The following is a 23,301-nucleotide window of genomic DNA, read 5'->3' on the forward strand; positions in this document are numbered from 1 at the left end:
CTCCTGCCTCCTGCGTGTGGTAGTGAGCATAGGGATGCGGGTGGCGCTGTGGTCTAACCACTGAGCCTCTTGGACTTGCCGATCAGAAGGTTGGCAGTTCGAATCCCCGCGACCAAGTGAGCTCCCGTCGCTCTGTCCCAGCTCCTGCCAACCTAGCAGTTCTAAAGCATGCCAGTGCAAGTAGATAAATAGGTACCACTGCAGCAGGAAGGTAAACGGCGTTTCTGTGCGCTCTGGTTTCCGTCACGGTGTCCCGTTGCGCCAGAAGCAGTTTAGTCATGCTGGCCATATGACCTGGAAAGCTGTCTGTGGACAAACACCGGCTCCTTCAGCCTGAAAGTGAGATAGGCGCTGCAACCCCTAGTCTCCTTTGACTGGACTTAACCGTCCAGGGGTCCTTTACCTTTTTACCTGGTAGTGAGCACTCTGTTGCAACAGTTAATAAATAGCAGGCTTACTAGCTGCCTTGCTTCTCAATATTCTCTGGTTGGCTTCTGTTATTTTCTCCTTCTGATAGGCGACCTCCTTAAGGACTCCATACAGGCTCTTGGATACCCCATAAGGGAAAAGGAGCAGTATTTTCTTATAACAACCCAAATGTCAGTTTTTTAGTACCTACTTTTTCCATTACAGAAAAACAATATGCATATTCAAAAAACACACACCAATACAGTATCAGAGCAAAAGCTGATTGAAAGGAATTAAGCCACAGCAGTGTAAGAAACTTCAAGAGATGGATGTAAGCATTCAAACTCTGTTAAGTCAGGTAAGCTGCCACATGATCTCCCAAACATGAAGCTGCATAATATTCTATTTCTGGATATTTGGAAAGAAGATGTCTTGGACACAATGAGTCACTTTGTATCCAAAGTCCAGGCCAGTTCTGAATGTTGTCGCTTTCCTTGTGTTATCTCAGTGAAAATAGAGTCAAAAGCCTTAACAAACAGCAACTGATTTAAAAACAACAACGTGGCTGTACAAAGCTTCTGTCACTCATTTTTAAAGCGTTGCTGACATTTAGCACTCGGGCACATTTCTTCCATTAAATCCTCTTTATTGATCAAACTGAAGGTAAACATTCCTTAGATATGTGTATGTATCTGGGTGGCTTAGCATCTAATTCTAAAACCAGCTACTCCCATTTATTTTGTCCAGCTGAAACAATTATTTAGTCCTTAAAAGGGCTTGGAATAACTTGCCCCTGAAAATACAGGAGCATGATGCATGCCACGTGAAAGGGCAATCAATTGTTCCTCTAATAATTTTTAGTTACACAATTCTTGCTACGTAATTATTTAGTAAGTAAAGAATCACCCTGCATTCAAACCAGTAGTCATATTTACAGTTAACACAGTATCTGATCCACTATTGTCTAATATTGAGCTTGTGGCCGCAATGTTTTGTCTGCTTTTTTCTTTAAAAATCTTTTAATATAACTACTATAAAACTTCCTTTGAAATTTGCAGCAACTTAAAAGTGGGAACAGTATTTTAGAATTCAATTTTAAAATCAGTTGTTAGGGTTAGGAGGTATAGCCACTAAATGACTGATTTATATTATGTCTTTAGAAATTTAATAATAATAATAATAATAATAATAATAATAATAATAATAATAATAATACCACCCTACCCATCTGGCTGGGTTTCCCCAGCCACTCTGGGCGGCTCCCAACAGAATTAATGATAATAATATTAAAGCGATGAATCATCAGACATTAAAAACTTCCCTAAACAGTTCTTTAGAAATTACACGGAAGGCAGAATTTCATCAGGTTTGGCTCTCTCCCCATCCCCAATGGGCTATACAAGTTCTCTAGGCAACCCTAGTTGAACTATAGTCAGAAAAATTGAAAAGTTTGTCATTTGGAATATTATGCAAAAAGTTACTTCATTTAATGCTAGAAAAGTGTTATCGTATCAGATTTAAATATTGCAGTGGCTGATAATGAAACAATGTTTGCATTTAGGATCTTTTAGTCCTTAACTGCTAATTTTAAACCAACTGGTAAAGTGCACATCCAACGAATGGGCAGGAGGACATTCCCATCTGCTCCCTATTTCTGTTAGCAACTTAGTTGGTAGAGATAGGATATGGGCCAGGGGTATGCAACTGAAGGCCCGGGGGCTGGATGCAGCCTGATCACCTTCTAAATCCGGCCCGCGGACGGTCTGGGAATCAGCGTGTTTTTACAAGTAGAATGTGTCCTTTCATTTAAAATGCATCTCTGGGTTATTTGTGGGGCCTGCCTGTTTTTACATGAGTAGAGTGTATGTTTTTATTTAAAATTCATCTCTGGGTTATTTGTGGGGCATAGGAATTTGTTCATATTTTTCTCCAAAATTTAGTCCAGCTCCCCACACGGTCTGAGGGACGGTGGACCGGTTCACGGCTGAAAAAGGATGCTGACCCCTGATAATAGGCCTAGAGATCAAGGCAAAGTGCAGGCAACTTCTTACTTCATATTTCCCCCTCCAACTCTGCAGGGTTACTGGGAAGGAAGGGAAAGACCACTGGTATTCAGTTCATGAACTATGATCTGCCCATCACATCTTATACTATGTATTTTGGAATAAGTTCAGCATGTTGTGCATGACCTGGACTACTTTGCCTTAAGCTTTTCAGCTTTTATTCTTTAAATGGACTATGACTATGCAAACCAAACCCAGTGACCCAGGTTAGCTGTCTGGTTAAGACTCACTTGATGCATGAGTAATTTCAATGGGGTAATAGTTACTCTCCACTTCAGCTTTCATTAGTCACAGTGGAATCAAAAGCAAAATACAAGTGAAACATGGAAGAGGCAAGCCTAAATGATGACTTAAAAAGGTAAAGGAACCCTTGACCATTAGGTCCAGTCATGGACGACTCTGGGGTTGCAGCGCTCATCTCGCTTTACTGGCCGAGGGAGCCGGCGTACGGTTTCTGGGTCATGTGGCCAGCATGACTAAGCCGCTTCTGGCAAACCAGAGCAGTGCACGGAAACGCTGTTTACCTTCCCACCGGAGCGGTACCTATTTATCTACTTGCACTGCTGTGCTTTCGAACTGTTAGGTTGGCAGGAGCAGGGACTGAGCAATGGGAACTCACCCCGTCGTGGGGATTGGAACCGCCAACTTTCCGATCAGGAAGCCCTAGGCTCTGTGGTTTAACCCGCAGCGCCACCCGCGTCCCTAAATGATGACTTAAAGGAAAAGGGACCCCTGACCATTAGGTCCAGTAATAGACAACTCTGGGGTTGCAGCGCTCATCTTGCTTTATTGGCTGAGGGAGCCGGTGTACAGCTTCCAGGTCATGTGGCCAGCATGACTAAGCATTTACCTTCCCGCCGGAGCGTTACCTATTTATCTACTTGCACTCTGACGTGCTTTCGAACTGCTAGGTTGGCAGGGGCTGGGACCGAGCAACAGGAGCTCACCCCGTCGTGGGGATTCGAACCGCCGACCTTCTGATTGGCACGTCGTAGGCTCTGTGGTTTAACCCACAGCACCAAAATGACTTAGGCAACCCTAAAAAAAGGAGTTAAGTCATCTGTCTCCTTCTCGGGAAAATTTACTATGTAAATAAGCTACACATGCCTGGCAGAAATAAATGGGAGCATAGGAACTGTAGTGCCTGAAGACTGTAAGAAAGGTTGTGCATGAATAGCAGTAACCAGAGGGGGAATGACCGCTAGGAGGAATGCAGATAGAAGGGTCACCGTGGTATATCTGCAGCAGCACAACCAGACGCCTTCATCTGCCCTAGCTGCAACCAAACCTATCTCTCCCCTATCAGTCTCTACTGCCACAGCAGGCGCCGTAACCTTCCAACAGTTTGACTTCAACCCCAAAGGCGCACTCCTCCATTGTCTCCCGAGGCAGATGGATGCTAATAGTGACCCATATCTTTCTTGCAACATCATAGGTCATCTAACGTGACAATTTTCACATAAGATCAGGCATCTCACATTGCGTAAGCAAGCCTTAACCTGCCATGTTAGCTTATGGAAGGTAAGCAAAATGGTGCGTTGATTAATTCATTTTTAAAACAAATGAAAGACTTCTTAGGGCATTTTTTCTTTAATCTGAATAAATCACAGAAATCAGATTTGAGGGGAAATGTCAAAAGGCAGACAGAAAACCCTTAACACATCAATGTCTTAGATAGTTGTTGAAAATGCTTCTTACTCAACTCTTCATACATTTTTAGTACGTAGTGTTTCAAACACTAGCCCTACATTACAACTATAATTCTATTTACAATTTGTTATGCTTGCCTCTTCTTTTTTTATGTACAGTGAACTGTACTTGACAATGCACTGTACTGATATGATCAGTCTCAAAGTCATTCACTTTATTAATATAAAACATTGATATTTTAACAGACATTTCCAGAGTCCAAGGAAAGTATAGTTTATTGAAAGTAGCCCATTAGTGCATAATCACTACTAGCTTGAATTCACACGTCTCTGTGGGCAAGAGGCAGAGTCTTAATTGAAGCAAGGTGCTTTTCTTTGCTACCAAGTCACAGCCATTCCCCATTCAACAGCGGGAAACACATGCCTCATCCTTGGGTCACACAAAATGATTTATCCAAGAGGTATTTGCCACATCAGGTTTTTTGTGAATATGCTGATACAGGGTGTGGTAGTACCAAACTCTGAAACAAAGACCTTAAGCTCTTAAGGCAAAAAATCCCCCAGTTTACAGTTCTAATCAAGCCTGCAGTCCACCCTTAATTTTCACAACTTGCGTAAAGCACAAGGGGGTGGATGCGGAAATCTGGAGGCAACACATTATGGTGTCGTGTGTTTCCCACCGCGTGGCAATTTCCAGCCGAGTACAGGCAATGAATGTTTTGCACGTGTCCAATATGTGTGTGACTGCACACGTGCGACAAGGAAGTATCCGGAAAAGGGGGCATGGGCACAACAGAGCAGAGCGGGCTTATGCGAACTCAGCCGATGCACACTGGGGTCAGGCCCACGACCCCCGTGCAAAATGGTTGTTGCCTGTACAAGGCCAGATATTCTACTGGAGACAGCGTTTCTACTAGCTGAAACAGGGCTCTCATTTTTGCGAGCCATCTCTGGAGGTGAAAAATTATTTAGCAGTTTGCACTGAAGGCGAAATATCTCGGTCTTAATGAACCCAGCCACTAAGGTCAGCCAAGGCGGAAAAGAACCCAGTTCTACAGATCATTTTGTAAGTTTAGATACTCTGGACGTTTTAGAACGATCAGCTTTGTCTGGAAAACATTATTGATTGGTTTAAATTGGTATGAAACAAAGACTTTAAATTTGACCTCAGCCCCCGAACCGATAAGGCATGAAATCCATTACAATGGAGTCACAGCACTTGCTAGTATAATATTAACCTGGCAACTCCTGCAGCTGGAGATAAAATCCTGGATGTAAAATAATAACATTAAAAAACACCCAAAAAGCATTAACTGGCTACTTTACAGCATTTAAACCATACTCATCTCTTACAATGGAGAACTTGGGCAATTCCCCTTCTTTTCCTAATGCACTTTGCATTACCACAGCTGTCTTAAGCATGTGAAACATTATGCCTATGCTTCAATCAAATTACTCATTCTCCTTTTGAGACTCATTTATGCTAGCTTGGCATATATCCTGCCAGTGCACCTAACATAATAGAACTAGGCCTGCCTAGCTCCTTATGCAAAGCCTTTCCTCCAAAGATATACCACTTAAGTTTGATACGTCTTGAGAAAGTCTTATTCCTCTCCCGCATAGCTTTGAAAGAATAGCACACATCTTGGGAGTAGAAAGTCTTGTTGTATAGATTGTTAGATAAGTGGCACTGCAAACTGTTCCTTCCGCCAAGGGAAACAAGCAGTCAATGCCACGTTTTGGTCAGATTGCTCTTAGTTTCGTTTCTCCTGCTTAATACTTGTTGATCCCAAAGATTCTGACTCCGTGCAGCTGTGGCAACTTCGGAATAAGTACACTTAAGAGAGAAGCTGTGTTTAGGATGAAATGTGCCGGATCATATTTTGTGTAGAAGCTTGCCAGGAAATACCTGCAGAAAAACAAAGGGGGAGTGAATACAGGGCAGAAGGAAAGAAATTTCTTTGTAATGAAGGGCATACATAAAGTTACCACTTCAGAACTGACAATTGGTTCAAGGGGAAAATCTCAGCAAAGAATATGCATTTATTACAAAATATTTCCAACTGCAGAAGTCACAGGAACTTTTAAGAGATTAGACCAGGTGTAGGACGCAGGTGGCGCTGTGGGTTAAACCACAGAGCCTAGGACTTGCCGATCAGAAGGTCGGCGGTTCGAATCCCGCAATGGGGTGAGCTCCCATTGCTTGGTCCCTGCTCCTGCCAATCTAGCAGTTCGAAAGCACGTCAAAGTGCAAATAGATAAAATAGGTACCACTCTGGCGGGAAGGTAAATGGCGTTTCCGTGCGCTGCTCTGGTTCACCAGAAGCGGCTTAGTACTCCTGGCCACATGACCCAAAAGCTGTACGCTGGCTCCCTTGGCCAATAAAGCAAGATGAGCGCCGCAACCCCAGAGTTGGTCACGACTGGACCTAATGGTCAGGGGTCCCTTTACCTTTGGCAACCTAAGGCTCAGGGGCTGGATGCGGCCTGATCGCCTTCTAAATCTGGCCCGTGGACAGTCTGGGAATCAGCGTGTTTTTACATGAGTAGAATGTGTCCTTTTATTAAAAATGCATCTCTGGGTTCTTTGTGTGGCATAGGAATTTGTTCATTTTTATTTTCAAAATATAGTCCAGCCCACCACATGGTCTGAGGGACGGTGGACCGGCCCATGGCTGAAAAAGGTTGCTGACCGCTGGGTTAGACTTTCTGGTATGTGGCTTGCAAGACAATTTGAATCCATTCACAAAAGCACTTTCCCAAAGCACTCAAACCATCATATACAATATCTCATAAATCATTACAACGAGTAAGAAGCTAAGGGAGTGGGGATGCAGACAGACAGTGACTTACCTACAACAAATTGCCATGTTTATACTACGGTATAAACGGTTTATATACTGTAGCTGAATGCCAGCAGTCTCCTTGCGATATTTCAGGTTGTTGCATAACGTTATTTGCAATACCCACTGAGCTGCCAATGGACAAATGCATTCCTCTGTATAGTTCATGTTTCACAATCTAGGTTGCTACCTTGCTTGTTTCAGAAAAACAGATGATCAACAGAGTGCCCACAGGCCATGCTTAATACTTGTGAGCATTACCAACCGTTGTCATAAGGTTGCTCAAAGTTTGACTCTGGCTTAGAATACCGTGGATACTGCATTAGTCGGTGGAAATGAAAGATCCAAGAAGAGGAAAAAACAATTAAGAGAGTCTTCACTGCAGTAGGTGTGTGTATCCTGAGGGCAGGAACAGCAATAAGATTATGTTTCTAAGCAGCTAAACAGAAAAAAATGAGTTCTTTTGTTGGAGGAATTACTGAACTCAGTGGGACTTACTTCTGAGTAGACGGAAGTAAAGGATTGTGTAAAACATATGTGACCCCAATTATTATTTTTTTGCAGATTTCACACGTTGTTACCCTATGCAATAACCGATTTTTCGCACCAAATATTACAGTTTCACAATTTCCAGACTACAAACACTGCCATAGTTGAACTTGAAAAAAACAAAGAAACCTACAAAATAATTGGAGAGATTGTGAAGAATTTCCGGGAAGATGTAAACTGCACGCCGTAGTCCAGCTGCTCCCAGTGCGTCAGCAGTCTTGCTTTACCTTGGTCAGGTGTTTCAAATGGTGTCCCCTTTACAGCATGCAAAAATACATACATTCCCTGTGGAGAAAAAATAAAATAAAAGGCAAGCTATGGCAATATTAGAAAACCACACAGAATCTCTGTGAGAAATAATCATGCCACATTAAGAACTGCTGTTGAACGAAAAGAGGAATTTGTTCAGTGTTTGCACATGTACCCATGCTCGAAAAATGACTACGCAGAAATGCCAAGACAAATGGCGATTGTCCTCAGTGGCTGGCCTCTATGTGACACACCCCTTAGCTTATTATTTTGGAAAAGTTGAATAGTTGATAAAGAAACGGACTGTGTGGTCTTTCTCAAAACCCTATGAGTGGGGGTGGCTAACTTCAGCCAAAGCAAAATTTTTAGCCCTGCAAGACTCCTCTGATTCTGAGCAACAACAACAAAAAAAGGGGGGATTAAAGTACACATAACACTGGATGAGGCAAAGGGGAGAGGTTTAAAGTTCTCTACTCTATTTAGGGCTTTAATGGGGACCCAGATTGCTACTTCCCTGCCCATCAGACTGAACATGTGATGATCCCTTCTCTTCAGCACAGAGGGGGGCACCTACATTAATGTTGGAAGGCAGCAATGTTAAATACCGTATTTTTTGCTGTCTAAGACTCACTTTTTCCCTCCTAAACAAAAATTTTTTTTCCTTCCAGTAGCACCTTAAACACCAACTAAGTTAGTTCTTGGTATGAGCTTTCGTGTGCATGCACACTTCTTCAGATACACTGAAACAGAAGTTGCCAGATCCTTCTATATAGTGAGAAGGTGGGGAGGGGTATTCCTCAGAAGGAAAAAAGTAAGGGGAAATGTGTGTGCGTCTTATGGAGCGAATGCAGGCTGCGCAGCTATCTCAGAAGCCAGAACAGCAAGAGGGACTGCTGCTTTCACTGCGCAGCGATCCCTCTTGCTGTTCTGGCTTCTGAGATTCAGAATATTTTTTTTTCTTGTTTCCCTCCTCCAAAAACTAGGTGCGTCTTGTGCTCTGGCGCATCTTATAGAGCGAAAAATACGGCAAATCCCAGTGAATGCTACAGGCCTTGTTTCTGAATAGAACTGCCCAGGATTGAGCTGCAAGTCACACCAATGTTGGAGAAATTCGCAGCTGGGGTGCGACCCAAATAAGCTGATTTAAAGGCAATTTAGAGGTAGGGACAGTGATGCCCCGGTGAGTTTCACGATAGGAGCTCTCAAGTAACAAGTTGCTTATTTCTCAAGTATGTCTCTTCAGGTGTAAAGGGTGTTAAGTGTCCTCAACATTGCACTCCCTTCAATTGAAGGAGAACATAGCATTCCAACCACCCATTTTCCAGGGGTTTCAAAGTCAAAATGGTTTTGTAAGGTTCTCCCTTCGATTTTTGCATTGGTTGTGTGCAAAACAGGGTCAATTCCCAGGCTGCACCCAGTTGGGAAATTTCTGAAACGTTAAGCAGCATGTAAATGTTTTCAATAAATAAAATAATCAAGTCTGTGATACCTAAAGGGCACAGCAGGACAAGGCGGCTCCTGAATCTTCACTCTAAATCACCTTTTTTCCCTCAACCACAAACTGAAGGTGCAAATTGAAGGCAGGGCCCGAAATATGACTTTGCTGTTGTGGTCTCCCCACATGAACTCCCTTTCTTCATATATCATTTGTTCCCTTTTCAACATCAAAAAGTACAGGAAGACCATTTTAATGCTTTTAGGAGCAGCCCTGGAGTTTTTTTCCCTCAGAGAAGAGCAAAAGAAAAGGTAGTCTATAAGCTGGTACTAGAAAGCAATAATTTTTAAAATAATGGCCAGTGTGTTTCTGGAGCTTTGTGTGTTACTCCAGTACAGTAAAAGCAGCTCACTTAAAATTATTTCCTTTCCCTACAACCTACAGGTTAATTAATAGCAGATAATGTGCAAATTATTTGAAGTCTAACATCTCACAGTTCTCCATTCATAGTGCCTGAAATCGAGCAAGTTATCTGCTAGTCACAATCGACACTTAATTCTCCAGGCAGCATTAATACTGGCCAGGAGTAATTCATCAGAGCTGAGATATTTTATAGGTACGGCACTTAGTAATATTCCCCAAGATGCCTCTTGTGTCAGAAGTTATAAATTTGACTCTTTAAATGTGACATTTAAGGTAAACAAAATAAGAAGCCACTTTGGCTTGCTTTAATCAACCAAATGCCTCCCTGAATAACATTATTCAGAGATTTGCCTGCATCAGCTAAGTCTCTCGGGCCTTTCTAATGACTCCAGAGGCCTAGGCCCTGAGGTGGCACTTTGTTTATCCAGGGGAATATGGCAGTCATAGCATTTCTCATTAAGATTTTACTGCATGCTTAACCTGTTGTGCCAAACAATTGCAAAGTGTTTGCAAAATTAAACTCTGCAGTTGCACACAAGGATCAAAGCTCATCTATATGAAGGTGGTTGCTTCAGTAATGTATGGCTTGAAACCTAACCCCATCTCTGTGAAGTTAGCACTGGACAGTTGAGAAGGAGAATGCAACAACAACAACAATTTCTTATTTATAGCTTGCCCATCTGGCTGGGTTTCCCCGGCCACTCTGGGCGGCTTCCAACAAAATATTAAAATCCGTCAAACATTAAAAGCTTCCCTAAACAGGGCTGCCTTCAGATGTCTTCTAAAAGTCTGGTAGTTGTTATTCTCTTTGACATCTGGTGGGAGGGCATTCCGCAGGGCGGGTGCCACTACCGAGAAGGCCCTCTGCCTGGTTCCCTATAACTTGGCTTCTCGCAGTGAGGGAACCGCCAGAAGGCCCTTGGTGCTGGACCTCAAGTGTCCGGGCAGAATGATGGGGGTGGAGACGTTCCTTCAGGTATACTGGGCCAAGGCCGTTTAGGGCTTTAAAGGTCAGCACCAACACTTTGAATTGTGCTCGGAAACGTACTGGGAGCCAGTGTAGGTCTTTCAAGACCGGTGTTAGGTGGTCTCCGCTTGCTGTCTCTATCTAACTGATGTCCTTTCCACAAAGAATTGAAAATTATTAACCCAGAGCCTCATTATCTTCACAGAGACCTCTACAGAACTCTCCCATTCCTCTATGGAGTTGGAGAGCAGGCTTCTTTTCTTGCAGTGGTTAAGTGCCTACTCCTTTAAGAAATGCAAGAGGACCCCAGAAGCCCCTCTGGCCATTTTCAAAGGGAGAAGCACACGCAGGCCAGTAGGGAAGTGGCCCATAGGTTCTTGAGAGAGCACGTGTTGCGGTGGGGGCAACCATGACATCCCCTGTTGCTGGGCGGGTTAGTATGAATGGCCACGAATTTGATAGGACACCTACACCTCCAATTGTTGCTGGGGGGGAATTTAATGTTGCAAAATTGTTTGATTGATGGGGTGCTATTTATTCCCTGTGCGCAGTGTTGAGATTACCCGTCCACCCTCCCTATATTTAGGGTTTGTTCGTGCCGACCTTGCTATGCCTGTCATGGGGTCGTCTGCTTTGGAGCAGGGGCCTGGTAGGAATTTTTACCATTTGGCTGATTGGCTGCTGCCATTTGGTTTTTTGCCTACTACGTAGCAAATCGTCACAACTTGTAAGGTTGCGGTTAGGCATTGGTTAATTTTGGTTGGTGGAGGGGATGTGGTTGGCTGTGCCTGCCCCTCCAATGCTGCTGCAGCAAGGGTATTCCGGTAAAGGAATCCAGGGGCTCGCCATGCTCTTGTCCGAACCCCTGGGAAGGGGCTAGGGCCACGCAAGAGCCCTGGGAGCATTTGGGGAGAGGTGAGAGCCTGGCGCCCAGCTCTATTCTCTCCCCAAAAATGTCTACCCTTACTGACTTCCGCAGGCTTGCGGTTTTCAGTTCTGCTCCTACCTCTATTTGGGAACAGATAGTCGCTAACCAAGGCCTAAGCAACCACTCACATACTGTAATTCAATAAGGTTGTGGCCAAAATTATGCCAAAAACCAAAACAAAGATGTTGTGTGAACTGTGTCTTTATTTGGGGGTGTCCCGGGAGGCCTCAACAGGCAAGTAACGCCACTATCAGGAGGGGACCTCAAGCAGCTTAGCTGGGGAGAATCCAGCGCCCTGGATTGAACGCAATTGTTGCTCTAGAGGTCCAATGAAGTCATTTAAATTCCTCACGAGTTTTCAGATGAGCAAGAGTGCTTTCAATGGCCATCTTATTTGAATATTCCTAATGTTTATTTTTGTTCCTGTTTTATGTCCTCGGGTGCGTTTAAGAGCCCGCCCCCAAATAGATCATTCTGCATCCAGACGATGAGATTAAACATGTTATTTATCGTCTTGGGAACGGAATGGATTGACTCCAATGACATTTCTGTTTTGACGAATTTCAAGACACTATTCGACAGCCTCAATTGTTTTTTGGAAAAGGAGCCTTGCCGGGCCTCTACCTCGTAACAGGTATCTTAGTATCACCTTTCTTTCTCCGTTGCTTTGTAGGGTACTTACCAAATTGTGAATAACATTGGTTAAGGTCCATGCAACCGGAACACTGAAGAACGGAATGCTCAGCAAGACAATATGGAGCAAGCCAACCCCAAGAGCGTACGTGAGCCACATTCCTCTGCTGTTCATTACTCTTGTGTTGGGATTTACTTCACTGTGGGCAACCCCGACATTCATCTTCTTTTCTTATTCTGAAAAGTAATATTGCAGAAAGGTTGAAAGAAAGTATGCTTTGTCAGGGATACCTGTTACATTCTACATACCACTGGAAGACTACAGACGTGACCATAACAAGTAATTGCTCCACAAAACACCTTTAGCATCTTTCTCATAGGTTAAAACGATATCTGGTATTTCAAAACAGTGTATCACCAACTCCTGGCTTGCTTTTTAACTGCGCTGCAAAATTACACGCCCAGTATCTCCATTTTTACAAGTAGACCTATCTCTACCTGGCAGCAATGTTTGTGGCTTAGTGTATAAGAAGTGCTTGAGTTCAGAGGCACTTTAGTTTCAACAGACTTTAGTTTCATTTGCCTTCAAAGCAACAAAAATTCCACATATATCACACACACACCTCCCCTGCAAACAAAGAGTTAAGGCTGATGGAAGTTAAATAAGCTTTTTGAATGTTTATAAGCTGTCAGTTTTAGAGGTTGCTGCAATTTTATGAAGTTAGTCAATCACAGATCAATTTTATGACATTCCATAGAAGAAATAAGCCAGCCCCCCCCCCAAATTAGGGAGGGAAATAAGTTTGATAGAAAGTGTAGTCAATCCTCTATTCAGAAATACTCAGAATTTAAGCATAAAATGTCAACATTAGTTAACATTACCTAAACATCAGGCTTAAAAACACACACTGAATGCTTATTTCAATGCACATTATGCAATGTAAAATCAGTCACAGAATTCTGTACATGCAAAAAGGTCAATTTAAGAACAGGTAAAAAGGTAAAGGACCCCTAGCTTTGTTTATATTTTGGATGAAAGAAAATGAGAGGGTGTAAGATCGTCAATTTCCTAAAACTCAGCCTTCTTTTTTTAAAAAGAGAGTTCCATTGCATCTTCTTAATAATGGGATCCAGTTTTGTCATTCAAGAAATGACTGACACCAAGGATGAGAATAATTTGCATTATGTTGGGAATAGAGACTTTGTGGAAAGCCTGTGTCAGGTCCAAGTCTTATTGCCAAGGAGACACTAGCAAGTGTGTTGTCAATTTTAAACAGAACGTTCACTCCATTTTCCCTTTTGCATTTTCCTTATTGTACTAGGAGACGCGTAATACCTGACTGGTGAAGGATGCCTCCTTGAAAACAATGTTCAGTTATGCTCTGGTCCCTCCTATATGTGCATACTCACCCACCTGAGTCCCCAAATGAGAATATAGTTTAATGTAAATTGACTGTACACACACACACACACAGTAACAATTATTCTCAAGACCAGGCTTCCTCAGCCCTCCAGATGTTTTTTGAGACTACATTTCCCAGCATCCCTGACCACTGGTTCTGCTAGCTAGGGATCATGGGAGTTGTAGGCCACAAACATCTGGAGGGCCGAGGTTGAGGAAGCTGTGGGAGCAAGATCCTCAAGAATGAGTACAAGACCGAAGCCACATCAGCACAAAGACTTAGGGCATTATAAAAAATGTGCATACTTGAAAATTAATCACTGTCCCAGTAAATCAACCGAGGCTCATCTAGCAATAAAACTGCATCCTTTCTCGAGAGTTGAACTTTTTAGAACTGGAGTTGTTTGGGGTGCTAGCTCCACTAAACCCAAAGCTCTAAAACGGCTTTAGTGGCAAGTATACGGGCATGTTGCTTGCAAACAACATCTGACTATAAAAGAAAGCGGAGAAGAACTCTTTCCCAATAGTTTGCTTCCAGGGCGAGAGGCCATTGTTTCACCACGTTCTTAAAATGTGCACGCCTCGGGGTGCATTCCTGCTTTGCAACAGGATACACAACTACTGTACGTCTGTCTCTATGGGGTGCACTATATATATGGGGAAAAGGTAAACATCGTTTCCTCCTCCTCCTCCTCCGGTTCACACCCCAGTGTGGGCCAAGCAAAACTGCACGTCTATTTCACCCCCCCCCCAAGCTCCGCACAGCTCAAGCCACTTTTTGCGTTCAGCAACCCCCACCCCCGTGCATTTGTTTCGGCAACGCCTGCATCCATTTCTCTCTCTCCTTGCCAGCAGCACACCATCGCCACCAGCCCCGACACCCTGATCATGGCAGATGCAACGGGCTCGGCCCGAGACATGACGGCAGCTTACTGAGGATCCTTTGTCTCGAAGCGGAGAGGCGCGCCTTTGCTAAAAAAGACGGGGCACACACCTCTAAAGCAATTGCTGCATTTAAATACCAGCAGCAAGAAGAGGCCTCCGTGCAATGCCTATAGGACGCAGACGCAGCAGCAGCAGCAGAGCTCTCTGCATTGTTCCCCGAAGGGTGCAGCCGCCTTTTGTTGCGCAGAGGAGCCGCGCTTGCACGGAGCGCACGGCCCCCCGCACCGCCGCCGCCACCAGTTGCATAACGACGGCCTTGGCGCGCGCACACACAAAACCATCCATTCACCTACCCGCCCCGCGGCACAGCGCGCCTTCTTCACCCTTACCGGGAGGGGAGATGCACTCGGCGACGGACCCTCCTCGGCAGCCCCGGCTCGCTTGCAAACGCTGACCGCCCCTTCTGGCCACCGCCGTGGAACGTTGCCCTGGGAGAAGGCGGAGCAGCTGATTGGCCGGCGCGTCTCGGCCCCGCCCCCGCCGCTCCTCCGGCCGAGGTGTGCGCGCGCGTGTGCGCGAGCGGTGTGGGGAGCGGCTCGGAGCGCGCCTCGTTCCCGGAGGCGGAGAGAAGGGGGAGTTTCTTCGGCCGGCTTGCGTGGCCGCCCCGGAACAGGTAGCGGGGGGCCGGCCTGACGAGCTGCTTTTTTTGGGTGCAGGGGGGGCTGCTTCTTTGTTTGTTTGTTTGTTTTCCCTCGCCTTCCTCTGGCCTCGCGGCGCTGCATAGAAGACAGTCCCTGGGGATCGAGGTCCCTTCGCCCCAACAGCCCCCACCCCCATATAAAATATTGCAATATCGGAGGCATTGCAGTTCAGTCCGCGTGCATGCACCGCGTCATGCGATCGGTTATGTGGGGTGGGACTTACCTGCCCCCCCCATATTTTATTCCAGTTGGCACCCCTGCTCCGAAGACCTTCCTGCGCTTTGCTCTAGGCCTGGATTGTGGCACCGAATGCAAGCGAAGGAAGAAATTGCGCCTTGGCGGAGAGATTATATGGAGGGTGGGTTTCGAAGCTTTCTGGGCCTAAGAAACTTCAGGTTCTGTTATTTTTGCCACATACACCCCCAGTCCAGTGGCATCTAAAAACTGACTTCAGTATGCAAATACAGTATTGCACACAGAATTGTAAAGTTGGGAGGGATCCAGCGGGGTCATCTAGCCCAACCCTGCAACACAGCTATCCTGCCGGCAGTTGTCGCTTGAGCCATCAACTTTCTGGTTGTAGGAGTCAGCTCCTAGGAGCCGAGGTCCTCTTCAGCACGCACACACCCCTAACATGGATGTAGCCAGGAGGTGCAAGTCAATTACGATACGATAATCTTTATAGTCATTGACCATACAGAACAACATAATTGGAAAAAATCTACATCAGACGTTCAAAAACCAACAAGCCAGCAAAAGCAGCGACCCCTCTTGCTGTTCTGGCTTCTGGGATAGCTGCGCAGCCTGCATTCGCTCCATAAGACGCACACACATTTCCCCTTACTTTTTAGGAGGGAAAAAGTGCACCTTATAGAGCGAAAAATAAGGTATATTCTTCAGAGAGTGGCTGGAAGTGGGGAGGCAGAAAAAGGTCCTCTTTTCCTTCCACTCTACGATTTTAATCTGAAACCTTAGGCGCGGTACTGCGCCCAGAGCTCAGAAACTGCTTGCGCTAATAAAATTCCCTGTCGCAAAACGCACCTAGAACAATGGGAGTTTTGAATGGCGATTCTTTCTGTGGCTCCCCTTTGAAAAAAGGTGCTCCGAATCTCAGGAGCTCAGTTACGTCACCCCACCCCTGCCGAGCCGTCATCTCTTCACCCCTTTTTTTGGACACCCTCCCTTGTGGAGGGTTCCCTCAGCCCTGTCTCCTCTCCCCTCTCCTTGGGAACCCTCGCCTGCTTACTCCAATGCCACCTTAACTCCTGGCCACCGGCACCCCCTGGCCAGCCGCAGAAGCACAATTTGCCAACAAACTGCTGTGTGTGCCTCTGGAGGCAGAGACATGAGAGGGCAGAGGAGGAAGGGAAGGAAGGAGGGAGGGATAGAGGCTGGTGCTGTTTGTGGCACACTTGTCCAGGATTCAAGGCACCCCAGGGTGCCACAGCGCACTGGTTGGAAACCACTGCTCTGCCAACTAAGCTAATTGGGTAAAGAAAGCCAGAAAAGCAGCCTCTGGGGAGGGAGGCAAAGGTTAGCCAGTACAGTGGTACCTCAGGTTAAGTACTTAATTCGTTCCGGAGGTCTGTACTTAACCTGAAACTGTTCTTAACCTGAAGCACCACTTTAGCTAATGGGGCCTCCCACTGCCACCGCGCCGCCAGAGCACGATTTCTGTTCTCATTCTGAGGCAAAGTTCTTAACCTGAAGCACTATTTCTGGGTTAGCGGAGTCTGTAACCTGAAGCGTATGTAACCTGAGGTACCACTGTACTGTTCCAGGCCAGTACCAGGAGCGTGGGCAACGCCTTTGAATCAGTGTGGTTGCATTCAGTCATTGGCTGGTCCAGTTTTTGCATTTAACAAACACACAAACACAAAGGGTGTGTGGGCCACGGGTGGCGCTGTGGGTTAAACCACAGAGCCTAGGACTTGCCGAACAAAAGGTCGGCGGTTCAAATCCCCGCGACGGGGTGAGCTCCCATTGCTCAGTCCCTTCTCCTGCCAACCTAGCAGTTCGATAGCACATCAAAGTGCAAGTAGATAAATAGGCACCGCTCCGGTGGGAGGTAAACGGCGTTTCCGTGCGCTGCTCTGGTTCGCCAGAAGCGGCTTAGTCATGCTGGCCACATGACCCGGAAGCTGTACGCCGGCTCCCTCAGCCAGTAAAGCAAGATGAGCGCCGCAACCCCAGAGTCGGCCATGACTGGACCTAATGGTCAGGGGTCCCTTTACCTTTACCTATACAAGGGTGTGCTGTAAGGTATATTGGGCACACATCACCCAGTCAGACACAAGGGCCACACATTGTAAGAGTACCGCTGGATCAGGCCAGAGGCCCATCGAGTCCAGTAGCCAACCAGATTCCAATGCAAGCAGGAGCTGAGAGCAACAGTGCCTTGCTCTCCCCACTGATGGTTCCCAGGAGATGTTCTTCAGAAATGTGTTGCTTCTAGTACTGTCCTTCCATAGTGTCCAAATAATGGCTCCCAGCAGACAGCCCCCTCCAACTTTGCCCAACATTGGACCACTTCTGTATAGCAGGAGGGCTTGATAGCCTCACTGTGAAAAGAAATGGAACATGTTTCTTTTTTAGCAACCCAACCAAGATCACACTACTCATACAAAACGAGAATATAGTGTGTATGCTTTCAGGAACATTCCTTCCATGTTCAGTCTAAATCACTCACCTCAACGGATGAGCTTTGTTAACTACTTTGTATTGACTGCCTTGGACGTCGGTGGGATGTTTTGTGGGGGGTTCTGTGTTTGAATATACCGAAATCAGTGTTTTGTAGATCACAGTCTATAAATAATGATTCTGCTCTTGAAAATATATCTACACATTAAAAAACACCCGTACATAATCTCAGTGTCTCCAGTTACAACTGAACACAGTTGTCTCTGGGGTCTCACACGCTCATGTTAACCCATGGTTTGGCTTAGCACAGGGGTTGGCAAGGTTTACCGGCCATGGGCCAGATCACTCTCTTTTTTTATATATATAAGTTTTTATTGTTAAAATAGTTCATCATTAATACACATATACAAGCATACAAACATACATTTCATACAATCCTTAAAAGTGTTCAAACATACCTACACTCAATCCCACAAATAATTCCTTTTCCCATCACCATCCACCATCCACCACCCCTCACCCCATCTTTGTGTTTGACCTCCAATCTACTCAATTACAATTTCTTTCCACTTCTATTACTTTCACACACCTTTAGCCTAATTTCATACTTCTTTTTCTATTACACATGGTTATCCATCTTATTTGATATTTCAGTATTTGAAACGGAACTTGTTTATTCTAATAGGAGTTCTGATTTTTCGATAAGATTTTGCAAGTATCTTTTAAACACCTTCCAGTCCCTATCTATCTTTTCTTTTGAAATCCTTCCAATTTCTTCCATTGTTTTGGATATATTGTAATACTCCAATAATTTGGCAAGCCACTCTGTTTTTGTCGGTATTATACCACTTTTCCAGTTTTTCGCAATCAATAGCCTTGCTGCTACTGTTGCGTATAAATATAAGGTCTTATCTTCTTCCTTTAGGCTTCCTGGTACTATTCCAGATCACTCTCATGGAGATCGTCTGTGGGCCAGACTGGTGCATCACGATGCCGGAAATCGCGTCTGTACATGTCCACAGCGCCGGAAATTGTTTCTGCGCATGCCCAGACGCCGAAAACGGTGCCTGCGCAGAAGTGGTTTTCGGCATCTGGACATGCACATACATGATTTCTGGTATCTGCGCATGCGCAGACGTGATTTCCGGTGCCGCGGAAACGAGTCCCCACGCCGCGCTGGTTTAGTGCAGCACGCGGGGGACTTGTCAAGTGGGCGGCTCGGTTTGGGGGCGGCTCGTGGGCTGGTAAAATGGTTTTCGTGGGCTGCATCCGGTCCATGGGCCACACGTTGCCGACCCCTGGCTTAGCATGTCAGGCAAACTGGGTCACAGTCTCATTCTTACAATGCTAAGCTATGTCTGAACTAGTCTATCGACGACAAAAGTGCAGTGTGCTCTTAAAATACACTGGGTTTTGTTTTTTGTTTTTTTGCAATGTAATCTTGAAAATATTCAGCAGTGGGTCTTTGGGTCATTTAACCCTTCCCTCCCCATCGGCCCACTTCCATCAAAACCTGAAATTGGTCCCTGAAGATAAACCAAGTGTTACAAGAACACAGCTGTCTACTTTTACTGAAATAGGCTCTGATTATACATGCAATATGCAACAGGTACTGAGTTCAGTAAAACGACACCTGCAATTTAACATCGTCCTATGCTTCTATCTTATTTTATATTTTACCCCAGTCACTTCTGTGTTGGAAATGAGCAAATAATTTTTTTAAAAAAACTACATTCATAAAATTGTGTTATTTATATTTCCCCGTTCAGATTTGATCCTGAAAGCCTGGAAATGAAGCAGTTGGCAGCAGAAACTATCCGGCTGGTTTCGAGTTCGCAGGTGATAACGTCTGTTGTCAGTGTGGTTAAAGAACTATTAGAGAATTCTTTGGATGCTAACGCAACAAATGTTGATGTTAAATTGGTAAGTCACATTAAGCTAAAACTGGAACGTGGATGGGAATACAATAATACTCATTTGTTGTTGCATGAAGGTTTGAATAGTGCATTCTTTTATATAGTTGTGCTTTAAAATTTCACAAACACCTTTCTGTCAACATCTGATAATCTTTGGCAGTTTATATGGATGTATAGCTTGAATTCACGCAGGCACCATATAAATCATTCTGAAGTTCCTTAAACCTGCCAAGCGCAAGGAAATTGAACTTTGCTGAAATGCAGATCCCTTTGTTTGTGTCTATGATCTAGAGATGTTGGGTTTTGGCTGGTAAGTTCTTGATTGAAAATGTGTGCGTATAATTGTAGAGCTCCCTGTTGAACTCAAGATTTCATTTTGAAAGGAAATCATATTTTTGCATATGACTATTCATGTGGAATAATTATTAACATTCAGTACGTACCAAAAAATAATAATTGTTCCACTGAGTGTGTTAGAAACAAGTTGAGTGTCATTGAAACAAGTTTGTGGACTGGTTCTATGACTTCTGTGGGGTTAATCATTTGTTTGTTTGAGGATCACAATTTACATTTTACAGACTTTGCTCACTTGAACGCTGTTTACTTGAAGAAAGCTTCTGGTAGCCTATTTGAAAATGGAGGGAGTGAATGCGTTTAGGAAGGGGGTTACAATAAATGTTTTCTGAAATGTAGAGGTCTCTGCTTTTCCTAAAACATATTTTATTTTCATATATATATAAAAAATCCTTGCAGCAGCAGCAACAGAATTCCTCTTAAAATACTTCACCCAGTAAGATCAAATACTCTATTTTCAGAAGGACATATGAGGAATCTCTATGCAGAGGCGGTAGATTAGTTGAATATTCAACTATAAAGCATAGATTTAACTCTTATTGCTTCTTTTGTCTTCCAAAACACTATTTTCAGGTTGTTTGCACTCCTCAAATACTGGAGGGGGGGGGGTTATATAGAACAAGGCAATGAGTTGCTTCTGTTAGTTCCAATGGGCTTACATTACAGGGCAGTGGATTTTAGTTGCAAGTTGGGAGGAATATATTGATGGCAATTTGGAAATGAACCAGTTGTCTGGATGGGGTGATGGACTGTTCCTTGCTGAAGGTCTTTAAGAAGATCTTCGATAGCTGTGTGTTGAAATTATGGCCATTGAACCGAACAGGGTTTAGGATCAGGATGAAAGCCACGGGACCCATGTACCCAGCAGTGTCTAAAAGGGTAGCATGGAGTCCAGGTGCAAATCTACAAGGCACAGTGCGGTAACCGTGTGCCACCAGATTCTCTGCATATCTCTCTATGTTTCATAAGTAGGCAGTAGGCTTTCATGTGGGATTGATTAGCAAGGGAATACCAGTGTCAACAAATATAATGTGGAAAACAGCCCTGAGGAATTACAGATTTTGGACCCAAGGTATATACACGTGAACCTCTAAAAAGAGCAGGTTTTCCAAGATTTCTCTTGTATGTTGCTGCTCCTTTTGACAATCTGGATAATCTGGTTTAACTTGCCTTCAGGACTAGCAATTGAAACCAAAGGGGATTGTTTGAGAATGCAGAAGTCTTTCCAGATACAGTGCCGGCTGATAATTTTCTGAACTTTGCTTGCAATCTTTTGCTTTGTTGAAGCAAAATCGGAAGCCACACCTTCGTTTGCAAGCATTTTGGAAGTCAAACGGACTTCGAGAACGGATTCCGTTCAACTTCCAAGGTACAACTGTATAGGACTCTCCCCAAGCCTAATTGTGGCAGGAGAGTGGTGATTTCGGGGGGGGGGGGATGGGTCATATCTGGGGAGGAAAGGGTTAATTGTGATCCCCCCAAATTGTCCCTCTGCAGTTGTATTTGGGTTTGGAAAACTCTGTTATTTTGGTTCCAGTAGAAGGATGTTGTTGTTGTTTTTTAAAAAAAATTCTTATGGAAACGGGCTAAAATTTCATCAGAATTAATGTCCGTAGAATTTGTGGTACACCATAAATTGTGTGCATGCTTACAGGCCCTGTAGCCTATAAAAGTACACATATTTTTGGAGCTCTTTGACAATTATGAATATGATATGTATTGAGAAGAGTTAAACAGTGTCCGGTTACACACCTGATGTGTTTGTGTGTGTTCTTTTAACTAGGAAAACTATGGTTTTGATAAGATTGAAATTCGAGATAACGGTGATGGGATCAAGGCAGCGGATGTTCCTGTTGCGGCAGTGAAACACTACACTTCAAAAATAAGCTCATCTGAGGACCTTGAAAACTTGGCAACATACGGTTTCCGTGGTGAAGCTTTGGGTTCAATTTGTAGCATGTCTGAGGTAAAAGCCTAACATAGTTTCAGGTGCTTATTTGTCTAAATTATTCTGGATTGGCCTGAGTGCAAGTATTTCAGGTAAGGTTCTTTTAGGTTCAAATAATCCATAGTACCTTATCACATTTCTACATTTCACTCCGGGTACCATGTGTTGCCTTCAAACCTAAACTTCTGGATTCAATGTAGTAATTCAGAAGATGCTAACAAGGACACACCCATAAACGTACAACATCCGTCAACGGAACTTAACCTCCTCGCACAAAACAAGCCGACAGACTTGCTCTTAAGATTCTGTTTGTCTTAAACGACCTCGGCCCAGTGTACCTGAAGGAGCGTCTCCTCCCCCATCGTTCATCCTGGACACTGAGGTCCAGCTCCGAGGGCCTTCTGGCGGTTCCCTCCACTGCGAGAAGTGAGGTTACAGGGAACCAGGCAGAGGGCCTTCTCGGTAGTGGCACCCACCCTGTGGAATGCCCTCCCACCAGATTTCAAGGAAGTAAACAACTATCTGGCTTTGAGAAGACATCTGAAAGCAGCCCTGTTTAGGGAAGTTTTTAATGTTTGATGTTTTATCATGTTTTTAATATTCTTTTGGGAGCTGCCCAGAGTGGCTGGGGAGGCCCAGCTAGATGGGCAGGGTATAAGTAATTTATTATTATTATTATTGATAAAGTAGCACAGATTAGTACATGGTGTGTGCACAAAGGATGCTAAAGGAGGAGAGGAGGCGGCGGCAAGAAAATGGGTATGGTGTTTTGTGTGGAAGGGAGAGCGAGGAGAACGGAGGAGGACGGAAAAAGGGCAAAGAATAATGTGTGCATGTAAAAGTGTGCTGCACAAAAGCAGAGAGAATATGACTCGGACTGGGGTGATGTATCAGTGTATTGTCCAAAACTGGTTTGAAGTCCATATTGTGATGCCAGTTTTGTAATTTTTGACCTGGCAATATATCGTGAATCGTGATTTTTGCATAACACACACACACAGTGTGAGAAAAGGCTTCTCTCGATTCCTGCAGCCCCCATTAACTCTAACGGCTCAGTTCTCCCCTCCTGCCTCATGCAAGAGGCAGCGAATCACAAGAGGAGGCCCTGGCAAAAATCACGATGCAGGAAAAACCGCAAGCCCAGCCAATGTTCCGTCCTTATTGCAGACATGGTGATATATCGGTATATTGCGCCTTTTGGTTGGCAACATATTGTGAGGTTGAAAACCAGATCTCTCCCAGCCCTAGATAAGACACGGAAATAGGGGGTGATCAACGTGCAAGGGAGAGTTGAGGAAAACTGAGGAG

At 44.6% G+C, this 23,301-nt stretch overlaps 2 protein-coding genes across 4 annotated transcripts in view; one reads left to right on the top strand and one right to left on the bottom strand.

Moving 5' to 3' along the window:
* Positions 1 to 4,314: 4,314 nt before the first annotated feature.
* On the bottom strand, positions 4,315 to 14,907 carry ORMDL1 (ORMDL sphingolipid biosynthesis regulator 1). 2 transcript variants are annotated; one of them, XM_053360316.1, is made up of 4 exons: positions 14,824 to 14,907; positions 12,197 to 12,384; positions 7,646 to 7,797; positions 4,315 to 6,029 (listed from the first exon to the last, which is right to left on the bottom strand). In XM_053360316.1, exons 2-4 carry the CDS (start codon positions 12,368 to 12,370, stop codon positions 5,894 to 5,896), a joined length of 462 nt encoding a protein of 153 aa, XP_053216291.1. In that variant the 5' UTR covers positions 12,371 to 12,384; positions 14,824 to 14,907; the 3' UTR covers positions 4,315 to 5,893. The 2 variants fall into 2 exon arrangements, with proteins under 2 accessions (XP_053216291.1, XP_053216284.1); XM_053360309.1 differs by having other exon boundaries at positions 14,788 to 14,895.
* Positions 14,908 to 14,998: 91 nt separating this feature from the next.
* The window catches only part of PMS1 (PMS1 homolog 1, mismatch repair system component), a 54,330-nt gene continuing 46,027 nt past the window's right edge, over positions 14,999 to 23,301 (top strand). The window contains exons 1-3 of one of the 2 annotated variants that reach the window (XM_053360290.1): positions 14,999 to 15,107; positions 19,545 to 19,698; positions 21,829 to 22,011. In XM_053360290.1, coding sequence (XP_053216265.1) covers positions 19,567 to 19,698; positions 21,829 to 22,011 — 315 coding nt within the window. In that variant the 5' untranslated portion in view covers positions 14,999 to 15,107; positions 19,545 to 19,566. The remainder of the gene's footprint in view (positions 15,108 to 19,544; positions 19,699 to 21,828; positions 22,012 to 23,301) is intronic. The other variant, XM_053360298.1, reaches the window with a different exon arrangement.

The sequence above is a fragment of the Podarcis raffonei genome, chromosome 1 (genome assembly GCF_027172205.1).
Source record: "Podarcis raffonei isolate rPodRaf1 chromosome 1, rPodRaf1.pri, whole genome shotgun sequence".
Lineage (NCBI taxonomy): Eukaryota > Metazoa > Chordata > Lepidosauria > Squamata > Lacertidae > Podarcis > Podarcis raffonei.